Genomic DNA, 27,167 nt, shown 5'->3' with positions numbered 1-27,167 from the left:
CTAGTTTTGTTGATCGGTTCTACTGTTCTTTTGGTTTCTAGTTCATTGATTTCTGCCCTGATCTTTATTATTTCTCTTCTCCTGCTGGGTTTAGGCTTTATTTGCTGTTTTTTCTCTAACTTCTTTAGGTGTAGGGTTAGGTTGTGTATTTGAGACCTTTCTTGTTTCTTGAGAAAGGCTTGTATTGCTATATACTTTCCTGTTAGGACTGCCTTTGCTGTATCCCAAAGATTTTGAACAGTTGTGTTTTCATTTTCATTGGTTTCCATGAATTTTTTTACTTCTTAATTTCCTGGTTGAGCCATTCATTCTTTAGTAGCATGCTCTTTAGCCTCCATGTAATTGAGTTCTTTCCGACTTTCCTCTTGTGATTGAGTTCTAGTTTCAAAGCATTGTGGTCTGAAAATATGCAGGGAATGATCCCAATCTTTTGGTACCACTTGAGACCTGATTTGTGACCTAGGATGTGATCAGTTCTGGAGAATGTTCCATGGGCACTAGAGAAGAATGTGTATTCCGTTGCTTTGGGATGGAATGTTCTGAATATGTCTGTGAAGTCCATTTGGTCCAGTGTTTCATTTAAAGTCTTTATTTCCTTGTTGATCTTTTGCTTAGATGATCTGTCCATTCAGGGGGGTGTTAAAGTCCCCCACTATTATTGTATTGTCAGTGTGTTTCTTTGCTTTTGTTATTAATTGGCTGCTCCCATGTCAGGGGCATAGATATTTACAATTGTTAGATCTTCTTGTTGGATAGACCCTTTAAGTAGGATATAGTGTCCTTCCTCATCTCTTATTACAGTTTTTGTTTTAAAATCTAATTTGTCTGAAATAAGGGTTGCCACCCCAGCTTTCTTTTGGTGTCCATTAGCATGGTAAATGGTTTTTCACCCCCTCACTTTCAATCTGGGGGTGGCTTTGGGTCTAAAATGAGTCTCTTGCAGACAGCATATTGATGGGTCTTGTTTTTTAATCCAGTCTGATAGCCTGTGTCTTTTGATTGGGGAATTGAGCCCATTTACATTCAGGGTAACTATTGAAAGGTATGAATTTAGTGCCATTGTATTGCCTGTAAGGTGACTGTGACTGTATTATTGTCTGTGTTCCTTTCTGGTCTATGCTGCTTTTAGGCTTTCTCTTTGCTTAGAGGACCCCTTTAAATGTTTCTTGTAGGGCTGGTTTCGTGTTTGCAAATTCCTTTAGTTTTTGTTTGTCCTGGAAGCTTTTTATCTCTCCTTCTATTTACAATGACAGCCTAGCTGGATATAGTATTCTTGGCTGCATATTTTTCTCGTTTAGTGCTGTGAAGATATCATGCCAGTCCTTTCTGGCCTGCCAGGTCTCTGTGGATAGGTCTGTTGCCAATCTAATGTTTCTACCATTACAGGTTACAGATCTCTTCTCCCAAGCTGCTTTCAGGTTTTTCTCTTTGTCTCTGAGACTCGTAAGTTTTACTATTAGATGTTGGGGTGTTGACCTATTTTTATTGATTTTGAGAGGGGTTCTGTGTGCCTCCTGGATTTTGATGCCTGTCTCCTTCCCCACATTAGGGAAGTTCTCTGCTATAATTTGCTCCAATATACCTTCTGCCCCTCTCTCTCTTTCTTATTCTTCTGGGATCCCAATTATTCTAATGTTTTTTCATTTTACCGTATTGCTTATGTCTCGAATTCTGCCCTTGTGATCTAGTAGTTTTTTCTCAGCCTCTTTATTTTCCATCATTTGGTGTTCTATATCGCTGATTCTCTCTTCTGCCTCGTTTATCCTAGCAGTTAGTGCCCCCATTTTTGATTGCACCTCATTAATAGCCTTTTTGATTTCGACTTGGTTAGATTTTAGTTCTTTTATTTCTCCAGAGAGGGTTTCTCTAATAACTTCCACGCTTTTTTCAAGCCCAGCTAGTATCTTTAAAGTTACGATTCTGAACTCTAGGTCTGACATCGTACTAATGTCCGTATTGAGTAGGTCCCTGGCAGACGGTACTACCTATTGTTCTTTTTGCTGAGGTGATTTTTTTCGTCTTGTCATTTTGTCCAGAGGAGGATAGATGAATGAGAGAACAAAATGCTAACAGGTTAGCAACGTCCCCAGCAAATATTACTCTATAGAAATCAGAAAAGACCTGAAACCAGAGGAAAAGAAAGGGAAAGAAAGAAAAAAAGAGGAAAAAAAAGAAAAAAAGAAAAAGATAAAAACAAACAAAAACAGAACAAAACAAAAAAGAATATGATCAAATATGATCAGGCTAGTGCATAGATCAGTGGCACACACTAGATTTTGTGCGTATTTTGGTCTGTTAGAAGAAAGTGCCTCCTGATATTTTAAAGGAAGAAAGACGTGTATATGTACAAAATAAGGGTTGATACAATGAAGGGATGGAAGATGAGTGTAAAGATGAAAATTATAAAAGATTTTATAAAAGGAATTGATAAGTTTGAAAAAAGAAAGAAGATTAAAAAACAAAGAAGAAAGAAAGAAAAAAGGGAGAGAATGTGATCAGGCAGGAGACTAGAACAAAGCCATACACTAGTGATTTAGGGTATATTTTGATCTGTTGGAAGAAACTATCTCAAAATTTTAGAGAACAGCTTATATATATATGTATGTATACATATATATATATGTGTGTGTGCCAAAAATAAGGGTAACTACTATGAAGTGATAAAATATGACTCTAAAAATGAAAAATAAAAATTTTTTTAAAAAAGGGTTTGATAAGATGTTGGTTGAAAAAGGGAAAAAAAATTCAAAAAAAAAACCAGTTAAAAAAACTAACTTTGAAAAACTAATGAATCATGGTAAAAAAGCCATGAATTCTATGTGCAGTATTCCCCTAGCGCTGGAGTTCTCCCGTTCTCCTTGATCAGTAAACTTGGTTTTGGCTTGCTGGCTGTTCCTGCTGATCTTCTGGGGGAGGGGCCTGTTGCTGTGGTTCCCAAAGGTCTTTGCCGGAAGCAGAATTGCCCCGCCCTTGTCATTCCGGGCTAAACAGTGTGCTGGGGTTTGCTCTCTGGAGCTTTTGTTCCCTGCAAGCTCTTGGTACAGCCTTGGAGGACCAGAGTGAAAATGGTGGCCTCCCAATCTCTGCCCCGGAGGAGCTGAGAACTCAGGGTCCCGCTCCTCAGTGCGCCCCCAGAGAAAAGTAGTCACTCCCGTGTCCGCGGTCTCCGGCCGCACTTCGTGGTCAACCGGCCTGTGACCGAGCGTTTCTATCTCTGGCACCCGACCCATGTGGAGTCTCCAAACCCAGCAGATGCCTGCGGTGCGGTTCCGCGCCACTCCTCTCGGGGGAGGAAGGGTAGTCTCCCCGGCTCTGCCCCTCGTTGTGTCCCTGCTGGAGGAGCAGTGGCCCACCTGTTTCGCGGATCACAGTTTATGGCAACCCCGAGCTGAGAGCCCGCGCCTCGGCTCTGTCTTTGCAGCCGGCTACCCCACTCCAATACCTGGGAGCTCTGCCGCACTCAGTCACCCCTGGTCTTTCTGTGACCCTGAGGGTCCTGAGACCACACTGTCCCGCGAGGGTTCCACCTCCCGCTTAGCCACTGGAGTGATGTCTCTCAGCGGAGCCGACTTCTGTAAGTTCTGATTTTGTGCTCCGTGGCTCTATCTATCACTTGCCAGAAGCGGCCGACGGAGGCCCCCTCCCCCACCGTCTATCCTCCCGAATATCGCCTCGGGTTCACTTCTTCGCGTCCTACCTTCCAGTAAGTGGTCGCTTTTCTGTTCAGAGAGTTGTTGATATTCTCTTCGATCTCCTTTTGAGTTTGTAGGTGTTCAGAATGGTTTGATCCCTATTCAGCTGAATTCCTGAGACCGGACGAAACCCAGGTCTCCTACTCCTCCGCCGTCTTGCTCTGCCTCTCCCAATTTAACCATTTTTAAATGTACATCCAGTGGTATAAAATACATCCATAATGTGCAACCATAACCAGTATTCATCTCTGTAACTATTCATCTTGCAAAACTGGAACTCTGGGGGCACCTTGCTGGCTCAGTTGGAAGAGCATGCGACTGTTGATATTGTGGTTGTGAGTTCAAGCTCCATATTGGGTGGAGATTACTAAAAAAATAAACTTAGAAAAATATTTAAAAGAAGGAAAAGAAACTGGAACTCTATACCCATTAAACAGTTTCTCCCTATTATTCCCTCCTGGCAATCACCATTCTACTTTTTTCTGTGTGATTTTGACTAAGTACCTTATATAAGTGGAATCATACTGTATTTTTAAATTCAATTAATTAACATACAGTGTATTGTTAGTTTCAGAGGTAGCATTCAGTGATTCATCAGTTGCATATAACACCCAGTGCTCATTACATCATGTGCCCTTCTTAATGCCCATCACCCTGTTACCCTAGCCCCCCACCCACCTCCCCTCCAGCAGCCCTCAGTTTGTTTCCTATAGTTAAGAGTCTCTTAAGGTTTGCCTTCTTCTCTGATTAAGTCTTGGTTTCCTGCCCCCCCTTCCTCTGTGCTCCTCTGTTGTTTCTTAAATTCCACGTATGAGTGAAATCATATGATAGTTGTCTTACTCTGATTGACTTATTTTCCCTTAGCATAATACCGTTCAGTTTCATCCATGTCGTTGCAGATGTCAAGATTTCATTCTTTTTGATGGCTGAGTAGTATTCCATTGTGTTTGTACACACACACACACACACACACACACACGCCACATCTTCTTTATCCATCTGTTGAGTGACATCTGGGCTCTTTTCATAGTTTGGTTACTGTGGACATTTGCTGCTGTAAACATTGGGGTGCAGGTGCCCCTTCAGATCACTACGTTTGCGTCTTTTTTTTTTTTTTTAAAGATTTTATTTATTTGACAGAGAGAGACACAGCGAAAGAGGGAACACAAGCAGGGGGAGTCGGAGAGGGAGAAGCAGGCTCCCCGCGGAGTAGGGAGCCTAGTGCGGGGCTCCATCCCAGGACCCTGGGATCATGACCCTAGCCGAAGGCAGATGCTTAACAACTGAGCCACCCAGGTGCCCCACTACATTTGTATCTTTGAGGTATAAACCTAGTAGTGCGTTTGCTGGGTCATAGGGTAGTTATATTTTCAACTTTTTGAGGAACCTCCATACTGTTTTCCAGAGTGGCTGCACCAGCTTTCATGGAATCATTTTGTATTTTGTGTTTTTGTGAATGGCTTATTTCACTTCACCTAATGTTCTTAAGGTTTATCCATGTTGTAGCACGTGACAGGAAGTTTTTCCTTTTTAAGGCTAATATTCCACTGTATATACATACCACATTTTGCTTATTCATTCATCCATCGATGGGCACTTGGGTTGCTTCTGTGTTTCAGTTATTGTGAGTAATGTTGCTGTGAATGTGGGTGTACAGATATCTCTTTGAGATCCTGGTTTCCATTCTTTTTGGTATATTGCCAGAAGTGGAATTCTAGGATCACATGATAATTTTTAAATTTTTGAGGAACCTCTATGCTGTTTTCCACAGTGGCTGTACCAGTTTACATTCCCACCAGTAATGTTCAAAAGTTCCAATTTCTCCATATCCTCACCAATATTACTTGTTTCCTGTTTGGTAGTGGCCATCCCAGTTGTTTGTGTTGTGGTACCCCATTCTAGTTATGGTTTGTATTTACCTAATGGTTAGTGATACTGGGCTGCAGGGGCAGGGGCTTGCAGCGGTTGGTTAAGGAAGTACAACAATGGCCACCTACCTCTCTAACGACATCTCTGTAACCAGAATCACCAGTGGATGATCCCTCATATTTGGAGGATGGAGTGCTTTTCGCCCACGCTGGCTCCTGAAAGCCCTGTGTAGCTGCTCCAGGAATATATGTCCAGCTGCTTGCCTTGTGGCTAGGGGGCAGTGGATGAGGAGCTGCTATTGTGCTAAGAGCTAAAATGGACTGGAATTAACCACAGTTTATTCTCCAGATTTTCTGCTGGGAGTTGGAAGCCTTCAATAGACAAGAGTTTCAAAAAGTTTTATCAGACAGATTATGTCAGTGCAGTTGTTGTCTAGGTGAGGACAGATTCCTGGTGCTTCCCTCTCTGCCATCTTCCCAGAATCCTCTATAGATGGCTTTGGCTTTTTGTACTGTCCTCAGCTATGTCCTATGATTTATAGATATTGGACTCAGAACCAAGAAATGGCTAAAAGTGGACATGCTTCTCTTATGCTGATGGAACCCAGAGGAAGGAAAAAAGTTGGGGGTTGGGCAAGGAGTCATTGGACTTTATCATCTTGCCTGGGTCTTCCAGACCCCATTTTTTTTTTTCTTTCCCAGGAGGTGGCCTGTGGCTTGGCCCTTCACATACCTCTGTCCCCATTGAGCCTTCCTGGCTCCTGCTACCTCCCTTTCCCCATATGCCCTGCCTAGAGGTGGGCAGACATTGAAGACTCAGAGTAAAGTAGCACCCACCTCTTCGCCTTGCCTTGTAACTGCTGAGTACCCTCTGGTGGGTGTGAAGGGCTCTAAACAGAGGTCCTGGCTCCAGGATAAGTGTTGGCCCCGTATATTCCGCCTAAGATTTTCATTCATTTTTTCAGCCAGCTTTGTGCATAGGGGTGCTAGGCCTGAGGTGTGTTTGGAGCTGGGGTAAGAGTGAATGGAGTCTCTCTGAGCTTATGTCCTGTTGGAGCTTTTGGGAAACTACTGCCAAGGAGTGGAGAGAGGGTATTTGCCACAGAAAGTAATAAGCCAACCATCCCACCTGTTATGGGGAGAAACTGTATATAATTTTGGGAGAACCTGTACTGATTAGGTCTCTTGCCTCCAGCACAGAATTTCTGTGACTAAAAGCCAAATGTAATTTTATTACTGCCTTTATCTTTCTGCAAGTAGTGCCTTGAATACCTCTGTAACCACATGCCTTGCCTTTCTCTTTTGGCAGAGGAACGTCCTGGCATCTGGAGTCATCCCTCAGATTTCTCTGATCATGGGCCCGTGTGCTGGTGGGGCTGTGTATTCTCCTGCTTTAACTGATTTCACGTTCATGGTAAAGGTAAGAAAGAAGGGCCTGTTTCTCCTGCCCTTTGAGAATTGTGTAGTAACTCACCTGCAATAAAAATAGTTCCTGACCTAGATCTGGGATATCTGCATTATCACTGCTCTCAGCATAGTAATGATAAAAGTCTTAATGGAGAGAAGGTTTTGGCATGAAGTCTGTAGCTCGTGGGACTTCTGTGGCAGAATGTGCTTGTGTACTTCATTGGTGGGTGATTTTACTTGTTGATTTGAATTGCAAATGATTCTTTTCTGTAATCTACTTTATTGGGAAGTTGTTTCTTATGTCCTACCTTTATTTCTTCGGCTGTTTGCCATTTCATTACATATTGTCTATAATGGTAAATCTGATCTCTAACTTCATTTTGAGAGGTGCTTTATCTTTAGTACATAATTTGGCTGGAATGAGATTTCTAATTTTAAATGAGGCCTACTTGCATTTATACATGGGTAATTACTTTAACTTGATACCTTTTTAAAAAATTAGTCTTTCCTCATAAAATATATTTAATAATAATGAGCAATAAATGCCAAGACAGATTTGGGGGGGGAGGTAAAGATAGTCCTCCAATATGAGGAGAACGCTGTAAATAGAGGGAATGTAAATAGGGAACACCTTTTTCTTGAGCGTAGTTTGGCAGTAGGAATTGAGAAAGTTTGAAAAGTGCTTACTCTTTGATCCAGATATTCTGTTCTTAGTGACAGACTGAAAGCAACCTATATGTTCAATAGGGGTGGGCTTTAAAAATTCAGATGATCGGGTCACCTGGGAGGCTCAGATGGTTAAGCGTCTGCCTTCAGCTCAGGTCATGTTCCTAGAGTCCTGGTATCGAGCCCCACATCTAGCTCCTGGCTCAGCGGGGAGCCTGCTTCTCCCTCTCCCTCTGCCTCTCCCCCTGTTCATGCTCTCTCTCTCTCAGTATCTCTGTGTCTCAAATGAATAATAATAAAAAAAAAACTTTAAAAATTCAGATGACCACATCTCTTCCTGAACAAAGCAGAACTCCCTCTACCTTGCCTACGAAATTGATATATACAGTACCTTCCTGAGCTCACCCAGTCCTCCTCTTCCTGCTGGGAACAGAGGTGGCAGTTCCTTTGGCTAAGTCCCTTCTCTCCCCCTCTTCCTACATTTGTGCCTATCATGGACTGCGACTTTTCATACCTTGTCAGTAGCCAGCCTTCTGTCCATTCTCTTCTATCTACCATCTTCAGCCTCTCCCTTGGTACTGGGTCCTCTCATCAGAACTCTCCCCTGTTCAGGTATTTCCTATCTTCAAAACAACCACAAAAGCCCGCCCCTAGTCTGCGTCTCCCTGTGACTATTGCCCTATTCCTATCTTCCCATTCTTTCCTTAACACATTCCAATTTGGCTCTACCCCCTCACTCCACTAAAAGCTTTTTTTTTTTTTTTTAAGGTCATCAGTGATTTCTGTGTCACTGTCAGTGATCTTTAACATGCATTTTCCTCAGAGTATTAGCAACATTCGTTTTCCTTTGCTTCCACTCTGTCTTCTCTGGCATTTCTTCTCACCTCTCCAGCCTTCTTGGTGTCCCTTGCTAACCCTACTGTTAGTTAGCCAGCACCTCTGTCATCTCAGATGATTACCATTTCTTTTTTGTGGTGAGAACATATTAAGATCTCCTCTCCTAGCAATTGTCAAGTATATAATACAGCATTAACAGTAGGAATCACTATGCTGTACATGAGATCCCCAGAACTTATTCATCTTATAACTGTAAGTTTACACCTTTCACCAGCACCTCCCCATTTCCTCCAGTCCCCAGCCCCTGGTAACCACCATTCTACTGTTTTTATGAGTTCGGCTTTTTACATTCCACACATAAGTGAGATCATACATTACCTGTCGTTCTCTTTGTGATTTTATTTCACTTAGCACATGCATTTATACACGGGTAATAATTAGCCATGAGTGAAATGCTTTCATGGTCCACCCATGTTGTCGCGAATGGCAGGATTTCCTTCTTTGTCATGACTGAATAATGTCTGTATTGCATTTTCTTTATCCATTCATCCGTTGCTGGACACTTAGGTTGTTTTCGTATCTTGGCTTTTGTAAATAAGGTGCAGTGAACATGGGAGTACAAATATCTGAGATCTTGATTTCATTTTCTTTTAAAAAAATTTTAATTCTAATGTAGTTAACACACAGTGTTATTTAGTTTCAGGTGTACAATATAGCGATTCAACAATTCCATATATTACTCAGTGCTCTTCAAAATAAGTGCACTCTTAATCCCCTTCACCTATTTCACCCATCCCCCACCCATCTCCCCTCTAGGAACCATCTGTTCTTTATAGTTAAGAGTCTGTTTTTTGGCTTGTCTTTTTTTCCCTTTGTTCATTTGTTTTGTTTCTTAAATTCCACATATGAGTGAAATCATATGGTATTTGTTTTTCTCTGACTGACTTATTTCACTTAGCCTTATACTCTAACTCTACCCACGTTGTCACAAATGGCAAGATTTCATTCTTTTTTATGGCTGAATAATATTCCTGTGTGTGTGTGTGTGTGTGTGTGTGTGTGTGTGTGTGTGTGTGTGTATCACTATCCATTCATCAATCATGGACATTTGGGGGCTGTTTCCATAATTTGGCTATTGTAAATAATGCTGCAATAAACCTAGGGGTACATATATCCCTTTGAATTAGTGTTTTTGTATTCTTTGGTAGTATGATTACTGGATCATAGGGTAGTTTTTAAAAAATTTTTTGAGGAACCTCCATACTGTTTTCCACAGTGACTGCACCAGTTTGCATTCCCACTGACAGTGCACAAGAGTTCCTTTTTCTCCACATCCTCGCCAACACTTGTTTCTTGTGTTTTTGATTTTAGCCATTCTGATAGGTGTGAGGTGATATCTCATTGTGGTTTTGATTTGCATTTCCCTGAAGATGAGTGATGTTGAACATCTTTTCATGTGTCTGTTAGCCATCTGTATGTCTTCTTTGGAGAAATGTCTGTTCATTACTTCTGCCCATTTTTTTGTTTGGGTTATTTGTTTTGGGGGTGTTGAGTTCTGTCAGTTCTTCATGTATTTTAGATACTAACCCTTTATCAGATATGTCATTTTCAAATATCTTTTCCCATTTAGTAGGTTGTCTTTTAGTTTTGTTGATGGTTTCCTTTGTGTATATATATCCAAAAGTAGAATTATTGGATCATATGATAATTTTTTAATTTTTTGAGGAACTTCCCTACTGTTTTCCATAGTGGCTGTATTCATTTACATTCCCAGTGGTGCACAAGGGTTCCCTTTCCTCCACATTCTTGCCAACACTTATTTCTTGTCTTTTTGATAATAGCCATTCTAACAGGTTGAGGTGCTACCTCCTTTTGGTTTTGATTTACGTTTCCCTGATGATTAGTGATGTTGTATTTTTTCATATACTTGTTGACCTTTTGTAGGTCTTCCTTGGAGAAATGTCTATTGAGATCTTCTGTTCATTAAAAGTTTTTTTCTAGCTTTATTGATATAGTTGTCATATAACACTGTGTAAGTTTAAAGTATACAATGTGATAGCTTTATACAGACATATATTGTAAAATGTTTATCACAATAAGGTCAGTTAACACATTTTTCACTTCACATAATTACCATTTTGGATTTTTACTGTAGTTGTTATTGAGTTGTAGGTGTTCTTTAAATATTTTTGATATTAACCTCTTTTCAGATATATGATTTGCAAATATTTTCTCTCATTCAGTAGGTTGCCTTTTCATTTTGTTGATTTTCTTTTGCTCTGTAGAAGCTTTTTATTTAGTTTGATGTCCTACTTGTTAATTTTTGCTTTTGTTGCTTATGCTTTTGGTGTCATATCCATAAAATTGTTCCCTATGTTTTCTTTTTTTTAAAGATTTTATTTGAGAGAGTGAGCGAGGGAGAGTGCACAAGCAGAGGAGGGGCAGAGGGAGAGGGAGAAGCAGGCTCCTGCTGAACAGGGAGCCCTATGCGGGGCTCGATCCCAGGACCCTCTGGGGTCAAGACCTAAACTGAAGGCACTTGACTGAGCCACCCAGGCACCCCTCCCTGTGTTTTCTTCTAAGAGTTTTATGGTTTCAGGTCTTTAAATCTTTAATCCATTTTGAGTTAATTTTTGTGACCAGCTGAATATATGGTCTTTTTGCCTGTAGTGATTCTTTTGCATTCTTTTGCCTGTAGTGATCCAGTTTTCCCAAAATATTTATTTTTTTATTTTTTTAAGATTTTATTTATTTGAGAGAGAGAGAGTAAGAGTCAGAGAGAGAGAGATCACAAGCATGGGGGAGGGGTAGAGGGAGAAGCAGACTCCCTGCTGAGCAGGGACCCCGACGAGGGACTTGATCCCACGACTCCGGGATCATGACCTGAGCCACCCAGGTGCCCCTAAGATCATTTATTGAAGAGCCATAGCTCTCTTCTCGTTGAATATTCTTGGCTCCCTTGTCAAATATTAGTTGACAGTGTATATGAGGGTTTACTTTTGGGCTCTTGATTCTGCTCTATTGGTTTGTGTGTCTGTACCCTGCCACATTACTGAATTGCTGTATAAGTTCTAGTAATTTGGGGGTGGAGTCTTTTGTGTTTTCCACATAAAGTATCATGTCATCTGCAAAGAGAGAGAGTTTGACTTCTTCTTTGCCAGTTTGAATACCTTTTATTTCTTTTTGTTGTCAGATTGCTGATGTTAGGACTTCTAGTACTATGTTGAACAATAGTGGTGAGAGTGGGCATTCTTGTCGTGTTCCTGATCTTAAGGGAAAAGCTGTGAGGCTTTTCCCCATTGAGAATGATATTTGCTGTGGGCTTTTTATAGATGGTTTTTATGAAATTGAGGAATGTTCCCTCTATTCCTACACTCTGAAGAGTTTTAATCAGGAAAGGATGCTGTATTTTGTGAAAGGCTTTTTCTGCATCAATTGAGAGGATCAGATGGTTCTTGTCTCTTATCCTATTAATGTGTTCTGTCACATTGATTGATTTGCGAATGTCATACCACCCTTGCATCCCAGGAATAAATCCCACCTGGTCGTGATGGATAATCCTTTTAATGTACTGTTGGAGCCTATTAGCAAGGATCTTGTTGGGAATTTTGGCATCCGTATTTATCAGGGATATTGGTCTGTAATTCTCCTTTTTGATGGGATCTTTGCCTGGTTTTGAGATCAAGGTAATGCTGGCCTCATAGCATGAGTTTGGAAGTTTTCTTTCTGTTTCTATTTTTTGAAACAGCTTCAGGAGACTAGGTATTATTTCTCCTTTGAATGTTTGATAGAATTCCCCTGGGAATCCATCAGGCCCTGGACTCTTGTTTTTTGGGAGGTTTTTTGATCACTGCTTCAATTTTGTTACTGGTTATTGGTCTATTCCGATTGTCAATTTCTTCCTGTTTCACTCTTGGTAGTTTATAGGTTTCCAGGAAGGCATGCATTTCTTCCAGGTTTTTTTTTTTTCTATTTCTTTCTATTTCCTTGGTGTTAGTCATGCTCTCTCCCCTTTCATTCATAATTTTATTAGCCATTCTGACACGTGTGAGGTGACATCTCATTGTGGTTTTGGTTTGCATTTCCCTGATGAAGAGTGATGTTGAGCATCTTTTCATGTGTCTGTTGGCCATCTGGATGTCTTCTTTGGAGAAATGTCTGTTCATATCTTCTGCCCATTTTCAGTGGGATTATTTTGGTGTTGAGTTTTGTTTTGGATATTAACCCCTTATCAGACACATCATTTGTAAATATTTTCTCCGATTCAGTATGTTGCCTTTTTGTTTTGATCATTTCCTTTGCTTTGCAAAAGTTTTTTTTTAAAATAACTTTTTTTTTTTTTTTTTTTTAGTTTTTGTTAAAGAGAGCGAGAACATATGGGGGGGGGAGGGTCAGAGGGAGAAGCAGACTCCCTGCTGAGCAGGGAGCCTGATGCGGGACTTGATCCTGGGACTGCAGGACTGTGACCTGAGCCAAAGGCAGTTGCTTAACCAACTGAGCCACCCACGTGCCTGCTTTTTTTGTTTTGATGTAGTCCCAGTAGTTTATTTTTGCTTTTGTTTCTTTTGCCTGAGGAGATATATCTAGAAAAATGTTGCTTAGGCCCCTGTCAATTTTTGAATTACTTTTTGTTGTTGAGTTATAGGAGGTTTTTTTTTTTTTTTTAAAGATTTTATTTATTTGACAGAGAGAGACACAGCGAGAGAGGGAACACAAGCAGGGAGAGTGGGAGAGAGAGAAGCAGGCTTCCCGCCGAACAGGGAGCCTGATGCGGGGCTTGATCCCAGGACCCTGGGATCATGACCTGAGCCGAAGGCAGACACTTAACAGATGAGCCACCCAGGCGCCCTGAGTTGTAGGAGTTTTTAAAAGTTTTTAAAAGTTTTATTTAAAAATAAATATTCTGTATATTAGTCACTTAACAGATACATGATTTGCAAATATTTTCTCCCAATCTGTGGGCTGCCTTTTCGTTCTGTTGGTAGTGTCCTTTGTATAAGATTGTGATTTTGAGGGGCACCTGGGTGGCTCAGTCGTTAAGTGTCTGCCTTTGGCTCAGGTCATGATCCCAGGGTCCTGGGATCAAGCCCCACATCAGGCTCCCTGCTCATTGGGAAGTCTGCTTCTCACTCTCCCATTCCCCCTGCTTTGTATTCCCTCTCTCGCTCTTTGTCTCTCTGTCAAATAAATAAAATCTTAAAAAAAAAATTGTAATTTTGATTAAGTCCAGTTTATTATCTTATGTTGCCTCTGCATTTTTGTCTATATCTAAGAAGTCTTGCCAGATCCAGTGTCATGAGATTTTTGCCCCTGTTTCCTAAGTGTTATGCTTTTAGCTCTTACTTGTAGGCTTTTGATCCTATTTCAGTTAATTTTGTATATGGTATAACATAAAGTCCAACTTCATTCTTTTGCATGTGAATATGACGTTTTCCCATCACCATTCATTGAAAAGACTGTCCTTTCTCCATTGGATGGTATAAATATCATTGCCAAACCATTTGAGCATATATATGAGGGTTCATTTCTGGGCTCTTTATGTTGTTTGGCTGGTCTATATGTCTTCAAGCCTCTACCACACTGTTTTGATTTCTCTAGCTTTGTAGTAGGTTTTGAAGTCAAGGAAGTCAAGGAAGTGTGAGCCCTCCAACTTTGTTCTTTTTCAAGATTGTTTTGGTTATACTGAGTTCTCTGAGATTCCTCATCAATTTTAGGATGGGTTTTTCTATTTTTGCAAGAAAAGTCATTGTGGTTTTGATAGGGATGGCATTGAATCTGTAAATTGTTTTTGGTAGTGTTGACATCTTAACGGTATTGAGTCTTTAATCTCATGAATATGAGGTGTTTTTCTATTTGTGAGTTTTTAAATTTCTTTCAGTGATGTTTTATAGTTTTCAGTGTACAAATTTTGTGCCTTTTTTGTTAAGTCATTCCTAAGTACTTCATTCTTTTAGAAGCTATTGTAAATGAAATTGTTTTTGTAATTTCCTTTCCGGATTGTTTGTTGTTGCTGTATAAAAATGCAGCTTTTTTTTTTTTTTTAAGCAGGAGAAAATCAAATTTAATTTCAGACCTACAGGGAATCCATACAGACATGGAAATTCCAAAGACAGGCAGAATGAGGTATATATATATAGTCCTGAGCTAAGGAGCAGGAAGATGAAAAAGAGTAAATGTTTGGTAAACAAATGTTTGCTGGGCCACTCAGAAACAATGGGGCATTGAAGCCTTTGATCACACAGGCCTTGTTAAGTTCCTCCCTGTCTACCATACCTAGTTCATTGTAATGTAGTTATCCATGGTGATAGCTCCTTCTGGAGCAGATCCTCTCTCAATTCTTTTCAGGCAGTTGTAGGGGAGGTAAAGAGCTTTTCCCGAATCTGCTGGATTTTGATTGCTTTTTAACTTAAAATAATCTTTATGTCAAAGTGGCCCATTTTGGGGCGGCCTCCTTGGCACCTACCATATCATGATACAGCATGATGCTGTAAGCCCAGAGGAACTTTGTGTCACCTTTAGTGACCCGAATTAGACCTAAGGAAACTGCTAAGCTAACAATGACAGAATACTTAACTCACTGCAGTGCCAAAAAAAAAAAAAAAAAAAAAGTTTAAAAGTTTTTTTTTTTTTGATATTTTTTAAAATTTAAATTCAGTTAATTAACATGTAATATATTATTGCTTTCAGAGTACCGGTCTGTGATTCATCAGTCTTGTATAAAACCCAGTGCTCATTACATCACGTGCCCTCCTTAATGTCTGTCCCCCAGTTACCCCATCCCTCCACCCCCATCTCCTCCAGCAACCCTCAGTTTATTTCCTGTGATTAAGAGTCTCTTATGGTCTGTCTCCCTATCTGGTTTCCTCTTGTTTTATTTTTTCCTCTCTTTCCCTATGATCTTCTGTTTTCTTAAATTTGCTCTATGTGACTTTTGTTCCTTGAAGGCTTTATGCACAGCTTTAGAGGACGAGAATGAAAATGGTGGCCTCCCAATCTCTGGCCCCAGAGCTGAATGCTTGGGGCCCCATTCCTCAGTGAGCCTTCAGTGAAAGCAGTCAATTAATCCTGTCTCCCTGGTCTCAGGCCACACTCAGTGCTCACCCAACCTGTGACCGAGCGTTTCTATCTCAGGCATGCGACCCCGCTTTGAGTCTCCAAACCCTGCAGATCCTGTGCCACTCCTCCCGGGGGAGGAAGGGGGGGGTCTCACTTTTTCTGCTGCTTGTTGGATCCCTGCTTGGAGACTAGTCGCCCAATTGTGCTGTGGATCACAGTTTATGGCAACCCTGAGCTGAGAGCCCACTTCTGGGCTCACTGTTTGCAGCCGGCTTCCCTGCTCTGATATCTGGGAGCTTGCCTCACTCAGGTTCCCCCAGTCTTCCTGTGACCCCGAGGATCCTGAGACCACACTGTCCTAGAGAGGGTTCTACCCCGCTTAGCCGCCTGAGCAATGTCTCAAATGGGAGCAGACTTCTAAAAGTTATGATTTTTGTGCTCCATTGCTCTCTTACTTGCCAGTAGCCGGCTGATGGAGGCTCCTGATCCCCCACAGTCTGTCTTCTCATATATTGCCTTAGATTCACTTCTCCATGCTCTTACCTTGCAGAAAGTGGTCACTTTTCTGTTCATAGAATTTCTGCTATTTTCTTTGATCTCTGATGGAGTTCGCAGGTGTTCAGAATGACTTGATAGCTATCTAGCTGAGTTCCCAGGATCAGATGAAATTAAGGTCTCCAACTCCTCCACCATCTTGGACTCCTCTTTCTCCTAAAAAAAAGTGGTTGAATGTAATTTTCAGTTTGCTTTTGAATTTAGATGCAACCAAACCTCCACTCTCAGCTATGCATTAAATGACAGTGGTCATTGCCTCCTTTTTCATCTTAGTCTGAAATAAGGGTGCTGGACCCAGAGCTGATAGCCCTCCTCGAGTCCAAGCAATTCAGGCAACTGAGAGGGTGTCTACAATGTAGCTAATTTTGTATCCAGCAACTTTGTTCATTTTGTTTGAACAAAATTTGTTCATTTTGTTTTTTTCCCCCCGGGGAATCTTTAGTTTTCTACATATAAAATGTCATCTGCAGACAGATCATTTTACTTCATCATTTCTGATTTGTATGTCTTTTCTTTTTTCTTGTCTAATTGCTCTGGCTAGGACTTCTAGTACTGTGTTGATTAGAAGTGGTGAAAGTAGGCTTTCTTGCCTTGTTACCTGAACTTAGAAGAAAAGCTTTCAGTCTTTCACCATGGAGTATGATACTAGCTGTGGGTTTTTCATAAATTGCCTTTATTATGCTTTCTGTTTCTAGTTTTCTGAGTATTTTTATCATGCTAGGGTGTTGAATTTTGTCAGATGCTTTTTCTACATCGATTGTGATGAGCATGTAGTTTTTCCCCCTTTGTTTATTGAGGTATTTTACATTGCTGTCTGTGTGTTGGACCATTCGTACATGTCAGGAAAAATTCCATTTGGTCTTGTTGTATAATTCTTTTATTTTATTTTATTTTTTTAAGATTTTATTATTTGACAGAGAGAGACACAGCGAGAGAGGGAACACAAACAGGAGGAGAGAGAGAAGCAGGCTTCCTGCCGAGCAGGGAGCCCGATGTGGGGCTCAATCCCAGGACCCTGGGATCATGACCTGAGCCGAAGGCAGATGCTTAATGACTGAGCCACCCAGGTGCCCCTGTATAATTCTTTTAAATGTTGAGTTAGGTTTGCCAGTATTTTGAGTATTTTTGTATCAGTATTTATATGGGATATTGATCTGTACCTTTCTTTTCTGTCTTTGGCTTTGGCATTAAGGTAATGGTGGACCTTCCAACACTTAGGAAGTGTTTCATCCTCTTTAATTTTTTTTGGAAGGGTTTGAGAGGGATTGCTGTTTAATCCTTCTTGAAATGTTTGGTAGAATTCACTGGTGAAGCCATCTGTTACTGATTAGTCTTATAGGTTGCTGTTTCTAGGAATTGTTCATTTCATCTAGGTTATCCAATTTGGTGTAGAATTGTTCATAGTACTCTTTTTATTTCTGTAGAATTGGTAGTAATATCATTTTCATTTCTTATTTTAGTAATTTGAGTCTCTTTTTCTTAGTCCATCTAACAAAAGATAGGTTGATTTTGCTAATCTTTTTGAAGAATGAACTTGTGGTTCCATTGGGGGGGTGTGTGTGTGTACGTGTGTATCTATTTATATCTTGCCTTTCTAGCTTTTATTTTTCATGCTCTGTTCTAATCTTTATTTTCTTCTTTCTGCTAACTTTAGGTTTAGTTGATTCTTTTTTTCTGAAGGTATAAAGTTAGGTTATTTGGGATCTTTCTTCTTCCTTAGTGTGTTTACAGCTATGACTTTCCCTCTTAGCACTGCTTTTATTGTATCAGATAAATTTTTATATGTTGTGTTTTCACTTCCATTTGTCTCAAGTTATTTTCCAATTTCACTTGATTTTTGTCTTTGACACAGTGGTTTTTTTTTTAAAGAGTGTGATGTTTAATTTCCACATATTTGAATTTTCCAGTTCTCCTTCTATTTCTAGTTTCATCCCATTGTAATTGAAATCATACAAACTGTTTTTGTCATCTTTTTAAATTTATTGAGACTCGTTTCATGTGTGCCCAATGTATAATCTATCCTGTATGATACTCGAGTCTCTCTGCCATTCAGATTCTGTTTGGTCCGTTGTCCCAATAAGGTCCTTGATAGCACTTTTTTTCTTCCGTGAAGGACCCACTTGGGGACCACATGCTGCATTCACTTGTCCTGTCCTAATGAGCTCCCTTTAATCTGCACCAGCTCTTCAGACTTTGTTATGACACTGACATTTTTGAAGGCTGCAAAACAGATTATTAGCTCGTTCCTCAGCGGTGTTTATCTCATGTTTCCTCATGATTAGATTCAGATCAGGTATCCCGGTGTGTCTACTACGTAAGTGATGTATCCTGTTCAGATGACACATCTAGAGACAAGTGGTGTCCATCCGCCCTTCACTGGTGATATTTGATCACTGTTCAAGGTGTTGTCTGGTTTCTCTGCTGTGTGGTTATTGTTTTTTCTTTTGTAACTGATTAATACTTTTTGGGAGATAGAGACCATGCCAGGGGGCTACTTGACATTATACGACAAATACCAATTTTTACAAAATTGGTATTTACCAGCTCTACCATTTGCTTCATATCAGTTGGCATCCTACCCTAAGGAAGAACCCTGCTTCCTTGGGCATTTGTTTATTTCGCGGATTTGTTATTAAGTGGGTTTCTGGATTTCCTGTTCTACTCAGGTGTTTCTAATCCATTACTAGCATTATTTGTTTTCACGCTCAAATTGTCCTCACTTAGCCAACGGGAGACCCTTCAAGCTGGCTTCTATGCTCTTTTGATAGGAGAACCACCGTGAAATGTGTACTTTATGGGTAGTGTATCTTAGTTCTTGAACTTTTTTCTACCCCAAAGTCATGAAGATCATTTCTCTTTTCTAAAAGCTTTATTATTTTACCTTTTACATTTACGTTTCAGTCTAGTTGGAATTGAAGTTTACACATAATATGAAATAGAGGTTAGTTTCATTTTTTTCCTACAGTTACCTAGTTGACTGAGAGGCTTCTATTGAAAAGCGCATCCTTTCCTACTGTGTAATGCCACCTGTATCATGAATCAAGCGTCCATATATCAATATTTCACTGAGCTCTTTTGGGATCTGTTGACTTCTCTCTGCACCAGCACCACACTGTCTTCGTGACAGGGGCTGTATGACAAATACTGAGAGTTGGTACAGCAAGTGGTCCCTCCTTATTCTTCTTCAAGTGGTATGGGATATTCTTGGCTCTTTGCAGTTCCACTTTTTTTTTTTTTTAACAACTTTGAGATATAATTCTATGATGAACTGCACATATTTAAGTTGTGTAGTTTGAGTTTGACACATGTATACAACTGCGAAGCCATAACCACAATTAAGATAAGGAACATAACCAACCCCCCTCCAAAAGTTTCCTCATATATCCTTGTAATCCATCCTTCCTTCCCTCTTGACCCTGTCTTCAGGTAACCATTCATCTGCTTCCTATCACAATAAACTAATTTGCATTTTTTAGAATGTTATATAAAGAGAATCATTCAAAATGACATTTTCTATGTATAAAACACATACAAAAAGTATATACTTTTCTTTTTTGGTGGGTGGTGGGATGGGTGGGTCCTTTCACTTGGGATAATTATTTTGAGATTTCACATGTTGATTGGACATTGGGTTATTTCCTGGTTTTTGACTGTTATAGATAATGCTATTGTGAACATTTGTTTATGGGTCTGTGTGGAGTGGGGAAAAAAGACCTTTCTAGCTAGACCTTTCTAGCAGGGTTCCAAGCCAAGGATCCATAAAATAGACTGATGAAACACACATATTAGTCTAAGGACTAATTTCCTCAGTATATAAAAATAAGTATCCAATAGAAAAGTGGACAAAGAAAATGAACAGTGAGCTGCCAGAGATGACTGTAGTAAGATATTGACTGTGGAATTGCTTGTTATAGCAAAATACTGGAAATAACCTAAAGGACCATCAGTAGGTGACTATTAAATTATTATACATATCCTACTGTCCTGATTCAGAATGGTCGTCAAGAGGTTTTAGGACACTGTGCTGGAAAGAAAATAAGAGGACAGTATTAAATATTACTATTTAATGATAAATATTAATGCTCACATATGCATAGATGTCTTGCAAGGAGAGAAACTGACAGTGGTTGCCTTTGGGGAGGGAAATTGGAGGGTTGGAAATAAGGGCTTGGATATAGACCTACATTCTACTGTGTCTCCTATTCTTTTTTAGTGTTTTATGAAATGCTTTTATGTTTAAAAACTAAAAATTAAATGTTACCCTCTTAAAACCCCAAAGCATTGATTGTCATGGTCTCCAAATGGCTTAAGGTGGCTGGTTAATTTTAGGTAAACTATATATACTGTCACAGTGACTCAGTTTCCCCGTTTATAAATGGGGGTGATAATAGGGTGAAAATAGGCTTACTTACACAATCCCATGAAGTGCTTTAAAAAATGCTTGGTGCACAGCAAGCTCTGAATAAGGGCTCCCAGTTAAGGTGTTTACAGATGAATGACCTGCAACGTTAGGCATGCTGCAAATCATTTTGCTGAGACAGAACCATACGGTAGAAATTTTCTTAGTAGACAGTGAGGCAGGGAAACCTTGGGTCTTTAGTTTGGATAGGTATCTTTGAGTAGCATCCTAACCTGGTTCTGTCACATCACTAACTTCTCTGCATTTGTCTTGGCAGTGTCAACTCTAAGGTGCCTGAGATTGATCCTTCTGTAATTCTAATTTCAGGACACCTCCTACCTGTTCATCACTGGCCCGGATGTTGTGAAGTCTGTCACCAATGAGGATGTTACTCAGGAGGAGCTTGGTGGTGCCAGGACCCATACCACCATGTCAGGTTAGAGGCCTTGAGGCTCACCTTACTGTTTTTAACCATTGAGAAGTAGACACTGCCAAAGAGAATAGTGACAATCTTTTATAAATATCATTTAATCGGTCGAATTCGAGAGGACTGTAGTATGGTATATTTACTACAGATATAATAATAAAGATAGATTTAGTAGCTCAAATTTGTTAAATGAAACAAAAACAGGCTACTACTAAAGCTTTGATAGTCTTTAAAATTTTAAAACTAACTGAAATGGTGGTTACAAGAGATATGATATATAAATATATGTATATATGAACACATGTAAGTACATATATACACATACATATACACATGTAAATACATACATATACATATGTAAATACACACACTGTTGAACCTTTTAAAAAAAATGCTGTATTGTGACTTTCTTTTAATCCAAAGTTGAGGTATGTCTTAGATGGTGGTATTACCAATTGCCCTTGGCCAGGTACAGTCGTAATGTGATGGTCATGGCCCAAATTTTTACAAACTTAGTCATAGCTTTTCATCTTTTCGAGGTTATGTGCCACACGTGCAGAGTTCAAAATGTGTAAAGATTATTCTGTTCTTTGGACTGAAACAAAGGTTACTCTTACACAGAGGCATAGAATTGGGAGTGGGGCATGAATCTGACATTAATGAAGACTTTGTTGTTGGAGTGGTGAGGGAATTCCATATATTTTTGGAAAAAGACATCAGGTTGTGAAAGGATTGTCTATGACGAAATAAACAGTGTAAGTGAAGGCAGGAGAAATTGCTTCTTTGAAAGATTTCAAAGCGATGAGAAGCTGCTATGACCAATTTACACACTTCCGTGTACTGCGGTTAAGGCATTAGATCATCACTTAGATGTCAGCATTTCTTTCTTAGTAAGTTACATCTCTCTTACATGTGTGAAGTCTTCCATTTGATGAATTTTTTTTTTTTTTTTTAAAGAGATGGTGGGGAGGGGCAGAGGGAGTGGAAGAGAGGGAATCTTAAGCAGGCTCCATGCACAGTGCAGAGCCCGACCCAGGGCTTGATCTCAAGACCACGAGATCATGACCTGAGCTGAAATCAAGAGTTGGATGCTTAACTGACTGAGCCACGCAGGTGCCCTGATTTTTTATTTTATTTTTTTTTAAGTCAGAGCTCTTGACTCCTCCCACCCACCAAAGTTGTTCCTTTTCCACCTCAGGTTGGCATCAGCTTTGACTTATTCCTTGCCCTCAGCTCTGCTCTCAGCTCCGTCTCCAGCATACAGCTAGAAGGAGAACTTCTCCTTGCTACTGCCCCACAGTTGGTCCTCACACCTTTGTCTCAGGGTTTAATTGGCCACAGTTTTTCTTTGTACTGGGATCTAAAATAAGGTTGAATATTGGTGACATCTGATGTATTTAGCTGTATCTCCAAAGCAAGGCCTAAATGGAGCTCTATACATCTTTTTCCTTGGTTTTAAAACAGCTTTATTGAGATATAATTTACATATTATACATGAGACATACTCATTTAAAGTACACAAGTCAATGATTTTTATGTATTCAGTGTTTTTTCAGTTATCACCATAATTTTAGAACTTTTCATCATCCTCAAAAAGCCTTGCATCCATTAGCATTTGCTCCCCATTTCCCCCCAAACAGTCTACCTCTAGGCAGTCACTGATCTACCTTCTGTTTCTGTGGATTTGTCTATTCTGAATATATATGGAATGGAAATAAATGGAGTCCTCCGATATATGGTCTTTTGTGAGTGGTTTATTGTCCTTAGCATACCATTTTTAAGGTTAATCCATGTTGCGGCATGGATAATATTTCCACATAGAACTCTACCACAGTTTATGTATTCAGTGATCAGTTGAACATTTGAATTGTTTCCACTTTTTGGCTGTCATGAATATGCTGCTGTAAACATTCTTGTGCAAGTTTTGTGTGACAGGTTTTTTGTTTTCTTTGAGTATATACCTAGGAGTGGAATTTGTGGGTCAAGTGGTAACTCTCACTTTTTGAGGAACTGCCATGCTGTCCTTCAAGGCGGCTGCACCAATTTTTAAGTATTTCTTGAATAAAAGAATTCTGTGTTGAGCACGAAACATTTTATTCAGCGGATGTTCATTGTGTCCCTGTGTGTCAAGCATTGTTCTATGTGCTGGGAAAACCTTTGTGAAAGAAAAAAGACCCCTGCCTCTGTGGAGCTTATGTTTTAGCACAGGAGATGGACCATAAACAACCTGATAAATAAGGACATTGTGCAATATGTTAGAAGGTAATCTGTGTTATTGAAAAAGTAGAACAGGGTAAAGGGGGCCTGGGATTGTTGTGGTTTGAAATAGGGTAAGAGCAGGCCTCACTGTGAGGGTGGCAGTCGAGCAGATCTGGTGTTAACGGCATGAACGTCTAGGGGAGAAACAATGTAGGCGGAGGGAGTAGCCGATGCAAAGGCCCTGAGGAGGGAGGGTGGCTGGCATGTTCAGTGAACAGCAAGGAGGGTGGTTGGAGACGTGACATAAATCTGGCTTAAAAAGCTCAGTTTGGCTGCTGAGTGGAAAAGAGGCGGTAGGGGAAACGGTGGAAGCAGGGAGTCTGGGAGAGAGTTTCTGGCCCTACTTTCTCTGTCATGTCTGGGGCGTTTGGCAGTTCTGTGATTTCAGTGTTCTTGAATGATGTCTTCGTTCCTCACTAGGGCCAGGTGGTTCTCCTCCTTGCCCTCCACCATTCCTGAATACCGTGACATTATGTGCCGGCCATTAGTCTTTTCTTTTTTTATTTTTCAGCTTTATTGAAAGCTAAGTGACCTATAACTAGGTGTAATTCTTGATGTGGGACTACAGTGGCTGAGACGGGCCTGGGCTCTCCCATGTTAGAACTGATACTCCAGGGGAGATGTCATGTGGGAAACAGGGAAATGGACAGGCAGGTGTTGCAGGGAAGGGTGTGAAGAAAACTCCCACACAGGATGGGGATGGCACATGAGGGCCGTGGGGAATAAAGAAGACATGACCCTGCCGAGATGTGGGTGCAGAGCCAAGGGAACAGGCTGCACAAACTGCAGGTCAACCTGAAGGTGGGGGGGTCTGTGGTGTCTCATCCTCGCAGAGCTGTTGGCAGAGTCTCCTGCAGACATGCCCTCGGACGGACAGGTGGACGTGGAGCAGCGTCTTTGGGCTGACAGGTGGCCAGGCCCATTATAGCCTCTCTGTTTTCTCAGGTGTTGCCCACAGAGCTTTTGAAAATGATGTTGATGCCTTGTGTAATCTTCGGGAGTTCTTCAACTACCTGCCCCTCAGCAATCAGGACCCAGCTCCCATCTGCGAATGCCATGATCCCAGGTGAGTTGCAGGAGACAGCACTGACTCTCATTTTGCAGGTTGGCTTGCCCTTTTCTGGCTCCTCTGCCCTGGCGGGACCTCCAGGGTCCACCCTATGGGGCAGCTTGGAGTAGACTGTGGAGTGGAGCCAGCGAGGCACTCAGGTGTTGGCATGTGGTGGCATGTCTGAATACAGGAGCAAAGAAAAATTTTATTTCTATTCACTTTTTTCCTCTCTGTAATATCTGATCAATAGGGGCGCGTGGGTGGCTCAGTCGTTAAGCTCAGGTCATGATCCCAGGGTCCTGGGATCGAGCCCTGCATGGGGCTCCCTGCTCAGTGGGAAGCCTGCTTCTCCCTCTCCCACTCCCCCTGCTTGTGTTCCCTCTCGCTGTTGCTCTGTCAAAGAAATCTTTAAAAAAAAAACAAAAACTGATCAATAGCTTGGGAGTAAACAGTGCCCACCATCCCCCCCCATCGACGTCTATGAGTCTTGATTTGTCCAGAATTGGAAATGGAAGTATTTTTTGTTTTGATGTGAAACATGAAATGGTGCAGACAGCATGCCCTTTAGGAAATGTGCCTGTACACCCCTGCCTGTGGCAGTCCAGGGGAAGGGTGAATTGCTGGCCACCTAGTGAGGACTTTCTCTCCTTCTTGCTATTGGGGCCACTGCCTGATACGGGGGCACCACTGAGAAAGCCAGAGGTTCACCTGGGGAACTATTGCTTCAGATCTCTGGCTGCTTTCTCTCCATTTTGTTTCCACTCTGAGGTGCAAACTTCAGACTCAAACTAGTTCAAACTCACTTGGCCTGGACTTTGTTTTGCAGAAGGAATTTAGAATTCTAGCTCACAGGAAGAAGCCATTTTTAAGACACTGCTCTGTGGGGTGGACCTGGGCTCTTAACCTGCCTCAGCCCCACTCCTCAGAGGACCTAACCAGTGGCATATTATGTGTAGTCACAAAATGGAGGTTGGTCACAGGCCCAGAGTGATGGGCACAGCTTCCTTTTCTGAGAATCTATCCTGTTTGGGGTTCTTGAAAAGTTTAGGACATCATTTGAAGGTATTAGGGCCCAGAGGCCTAGGAATGACTAAATATCTTACTTAGGCCCAGCCATATCTCTTTCCCATATGATCCCAGAGTAGCTGTATGTATAAGTAGCACATAAAAAGTAAGGGAGGTCTTAATCCAGTGGGGCTCTGCTCCGATACCCTAGGGTAGAGTTCTCTGGAAAGTTGGGCTTGATGGGGCATGTGGCTTTACCAAGGCCAAACTTCAGCCCAGGTGTACACCTCAAGGCTAGAACAACCCCTGCCTGCCCACATGGGCCAGGAGGGGATGAGAGCATGTGGGAGAGGGGCAGGTTGCTGCCGAGTCCTCCTGTGGTGTGGGAGTGGGCCCTGGCGGGCCCCCTGCTCAGCCACGTAGATGCATGAGGAAGCAGAGAGCCATGAGCCTAGGTGACTGGTTAGTCCTCAGTGATTCTCCCTACCAGAGGGCCTGCAGTTTTTCTTTTCTTTTTTCTTTCTTCTTTTTTTTTTAAAGGAGCCCTGGCAGGTTTATTTTCCAATAGGGAATGTGAACCCACAGTGTTCAATAGCAGAACTCTGACTTTGCATTTCCAAGTCCTTGTTTTTTTATTTTTAATATCTCAGGAAGTGAGAGCAGGACTTGCTAGAACAGTGTCAACTTCACTGCAATGTCCTGTAGTGCCCCACACTATAGGAGGTATTCAGAGAGGATAAATGATGGAACCACATTCAGGAGAATAAGCCCATTTTCCCCCCTGTAAGTCAAAACAAAGATCTTTTGGGTTACTATCAAACTCAGGTTCAGTTTGGCATGGTGGTAAGAAAGGAATGCAACTTTCAGTATACTTTGCAAGCCCAGCAGGGACAGAATCCTCTCACTCCTGCCCACCCCCATGATATCTCTCCCATTCCCCAGCCACTGGCTCTTCCTTTGTTGATTGTATTTCCTTCTTTTTCTATCCAAAGCGACCGTATGGTTCCAGAGCTTGACACAATTGTCCCCTTGGAATCGACCAAAGCCTACAACATGGTGGACATCATACACTCTGTAAGTGCCACATCTGCCAGTCTTCTGTGTTGGCTCAGCCGTGTCCATGGTCCTTGTGCTTTGGCGTAGGGAGGAAGGTCCAAACCCACAGGCTTTAACATTGGGCAACACGGGCAGAGCGTGTGGTGGGTGCAGGACCGGGGCCACTCAGTAGCATGTTCTAGGAAGAGCTAGTGGCGGTAGCCAGCATACGGCTCTCCTGTCCTTGAAGGCTGGAGGGAGGAGGAGCCAATTGGACCAGTAGATTTAAGGGGTCTTTAGACAGCACGGAGAGGTGCATAGAGAAGGGTCCATGTCCCCAGAGTCTGGAGTTGAGGCCAGGGAGACTTTTTGTTAGGTACCACCTTTGTTTGGAACCTTACGCTCAGTGGGCATTTGTTTCTCTAGAGAGATGGAGAGCAAAAGTACACGTGGCATGGGTAGTTTTAGGTCCAAAAAAAGGTTTTGGTCCAAAGAAGGTAAAAATAGGGTAGGGTCTCTGTCATCAGCTCCCCTAATTCTTTTTTTGCTCTTTGGAGCCCCAGCTGTGTGGGGGCCTGTGGTTACTGGAGGAAAGCCCCAGAACTCTACTCAAGCTGGGCTGGGCCCTCAGTGTGCCTGTCTGACCTCCCCTCAGCACCTGTTCTTATTTTCTTTACTTCCTAAGGCTGGATATAACCCCTTCCATTTCTGCTCCCCACTCTGGTCAGATCACTTGGGCATTTCCTTCATGGAGAAAATTGATAGTATAAAGTTCCTTACTCCCTGTAGGTGACCATTTCTCCATCTCACCATCCTTCCATGTCTCCTCAGACTCAGAGAGTGAGATGCTTCTACCTCGGCTTCTGACCATCCTTCCCCATCTGGTGTCTTGCTTTCTTGACCAGTTTGT

At 41.4% G+C, this 27,167-nt stretch overlaps 1 protein-coding gene across 5 annotated transcripts in view; it reads left to right on the top strand.

Moving 5' to 3' along the window:
• PCCB (propionyl-CoA carboxylase subunit beta) overlaps positions 1 to 27,167 on the top strand; it is a 101,163-nt gene that overhangs the window by 19,760 nt on the left and 54,236 nt on the right. For all 5 annotated transcript variants that reach the window (XM_073899663.1, XM_025881861.2, XM_073899659.1 and 2 more), the window contains 4 exons: positions 6,870 to 6,980; positions 20,808 to 20,916; positions 24,112 to 24,232; positions 26,215 to 26,296. In XM_073899663.1, the coding sequence (XP_073755764.1) occupies positions 6,870 to 6,980; positions 20,808 to 20,916; positions 24,112 to 24,232; positions 26,215 to 26,296 (423 nt within the window). The remainder of the gene's footprint in view (positions 1 to 6,869; positions 6,981 to 20,807; positions 20,917 to 24,111; positions 24,233 to 26,214; positions 26,297 to 27,167) is intronic.

The sequence above is a fragment of the Callorhinus ursinus genome, unplaced genomic scaffold, assembly GCF_003265705.2.
Source record: "Callorhinus ursinus isolate GAN/ISIS: 27379988/994484 unplaced genomic scaffold, GSC_fseal_2.0 scaffold1, whole genome shotgun sequence".
Classification (NCBI taxonomy): Eukaryota; Metazoa; Chordata; class Mammalia; order Carnivora; family Otariidae; genus Callorhinus; species Callorhinus ursinus.
This window is presented reverse-complemented; position numbering and strand designations above follow the sequence as displayed.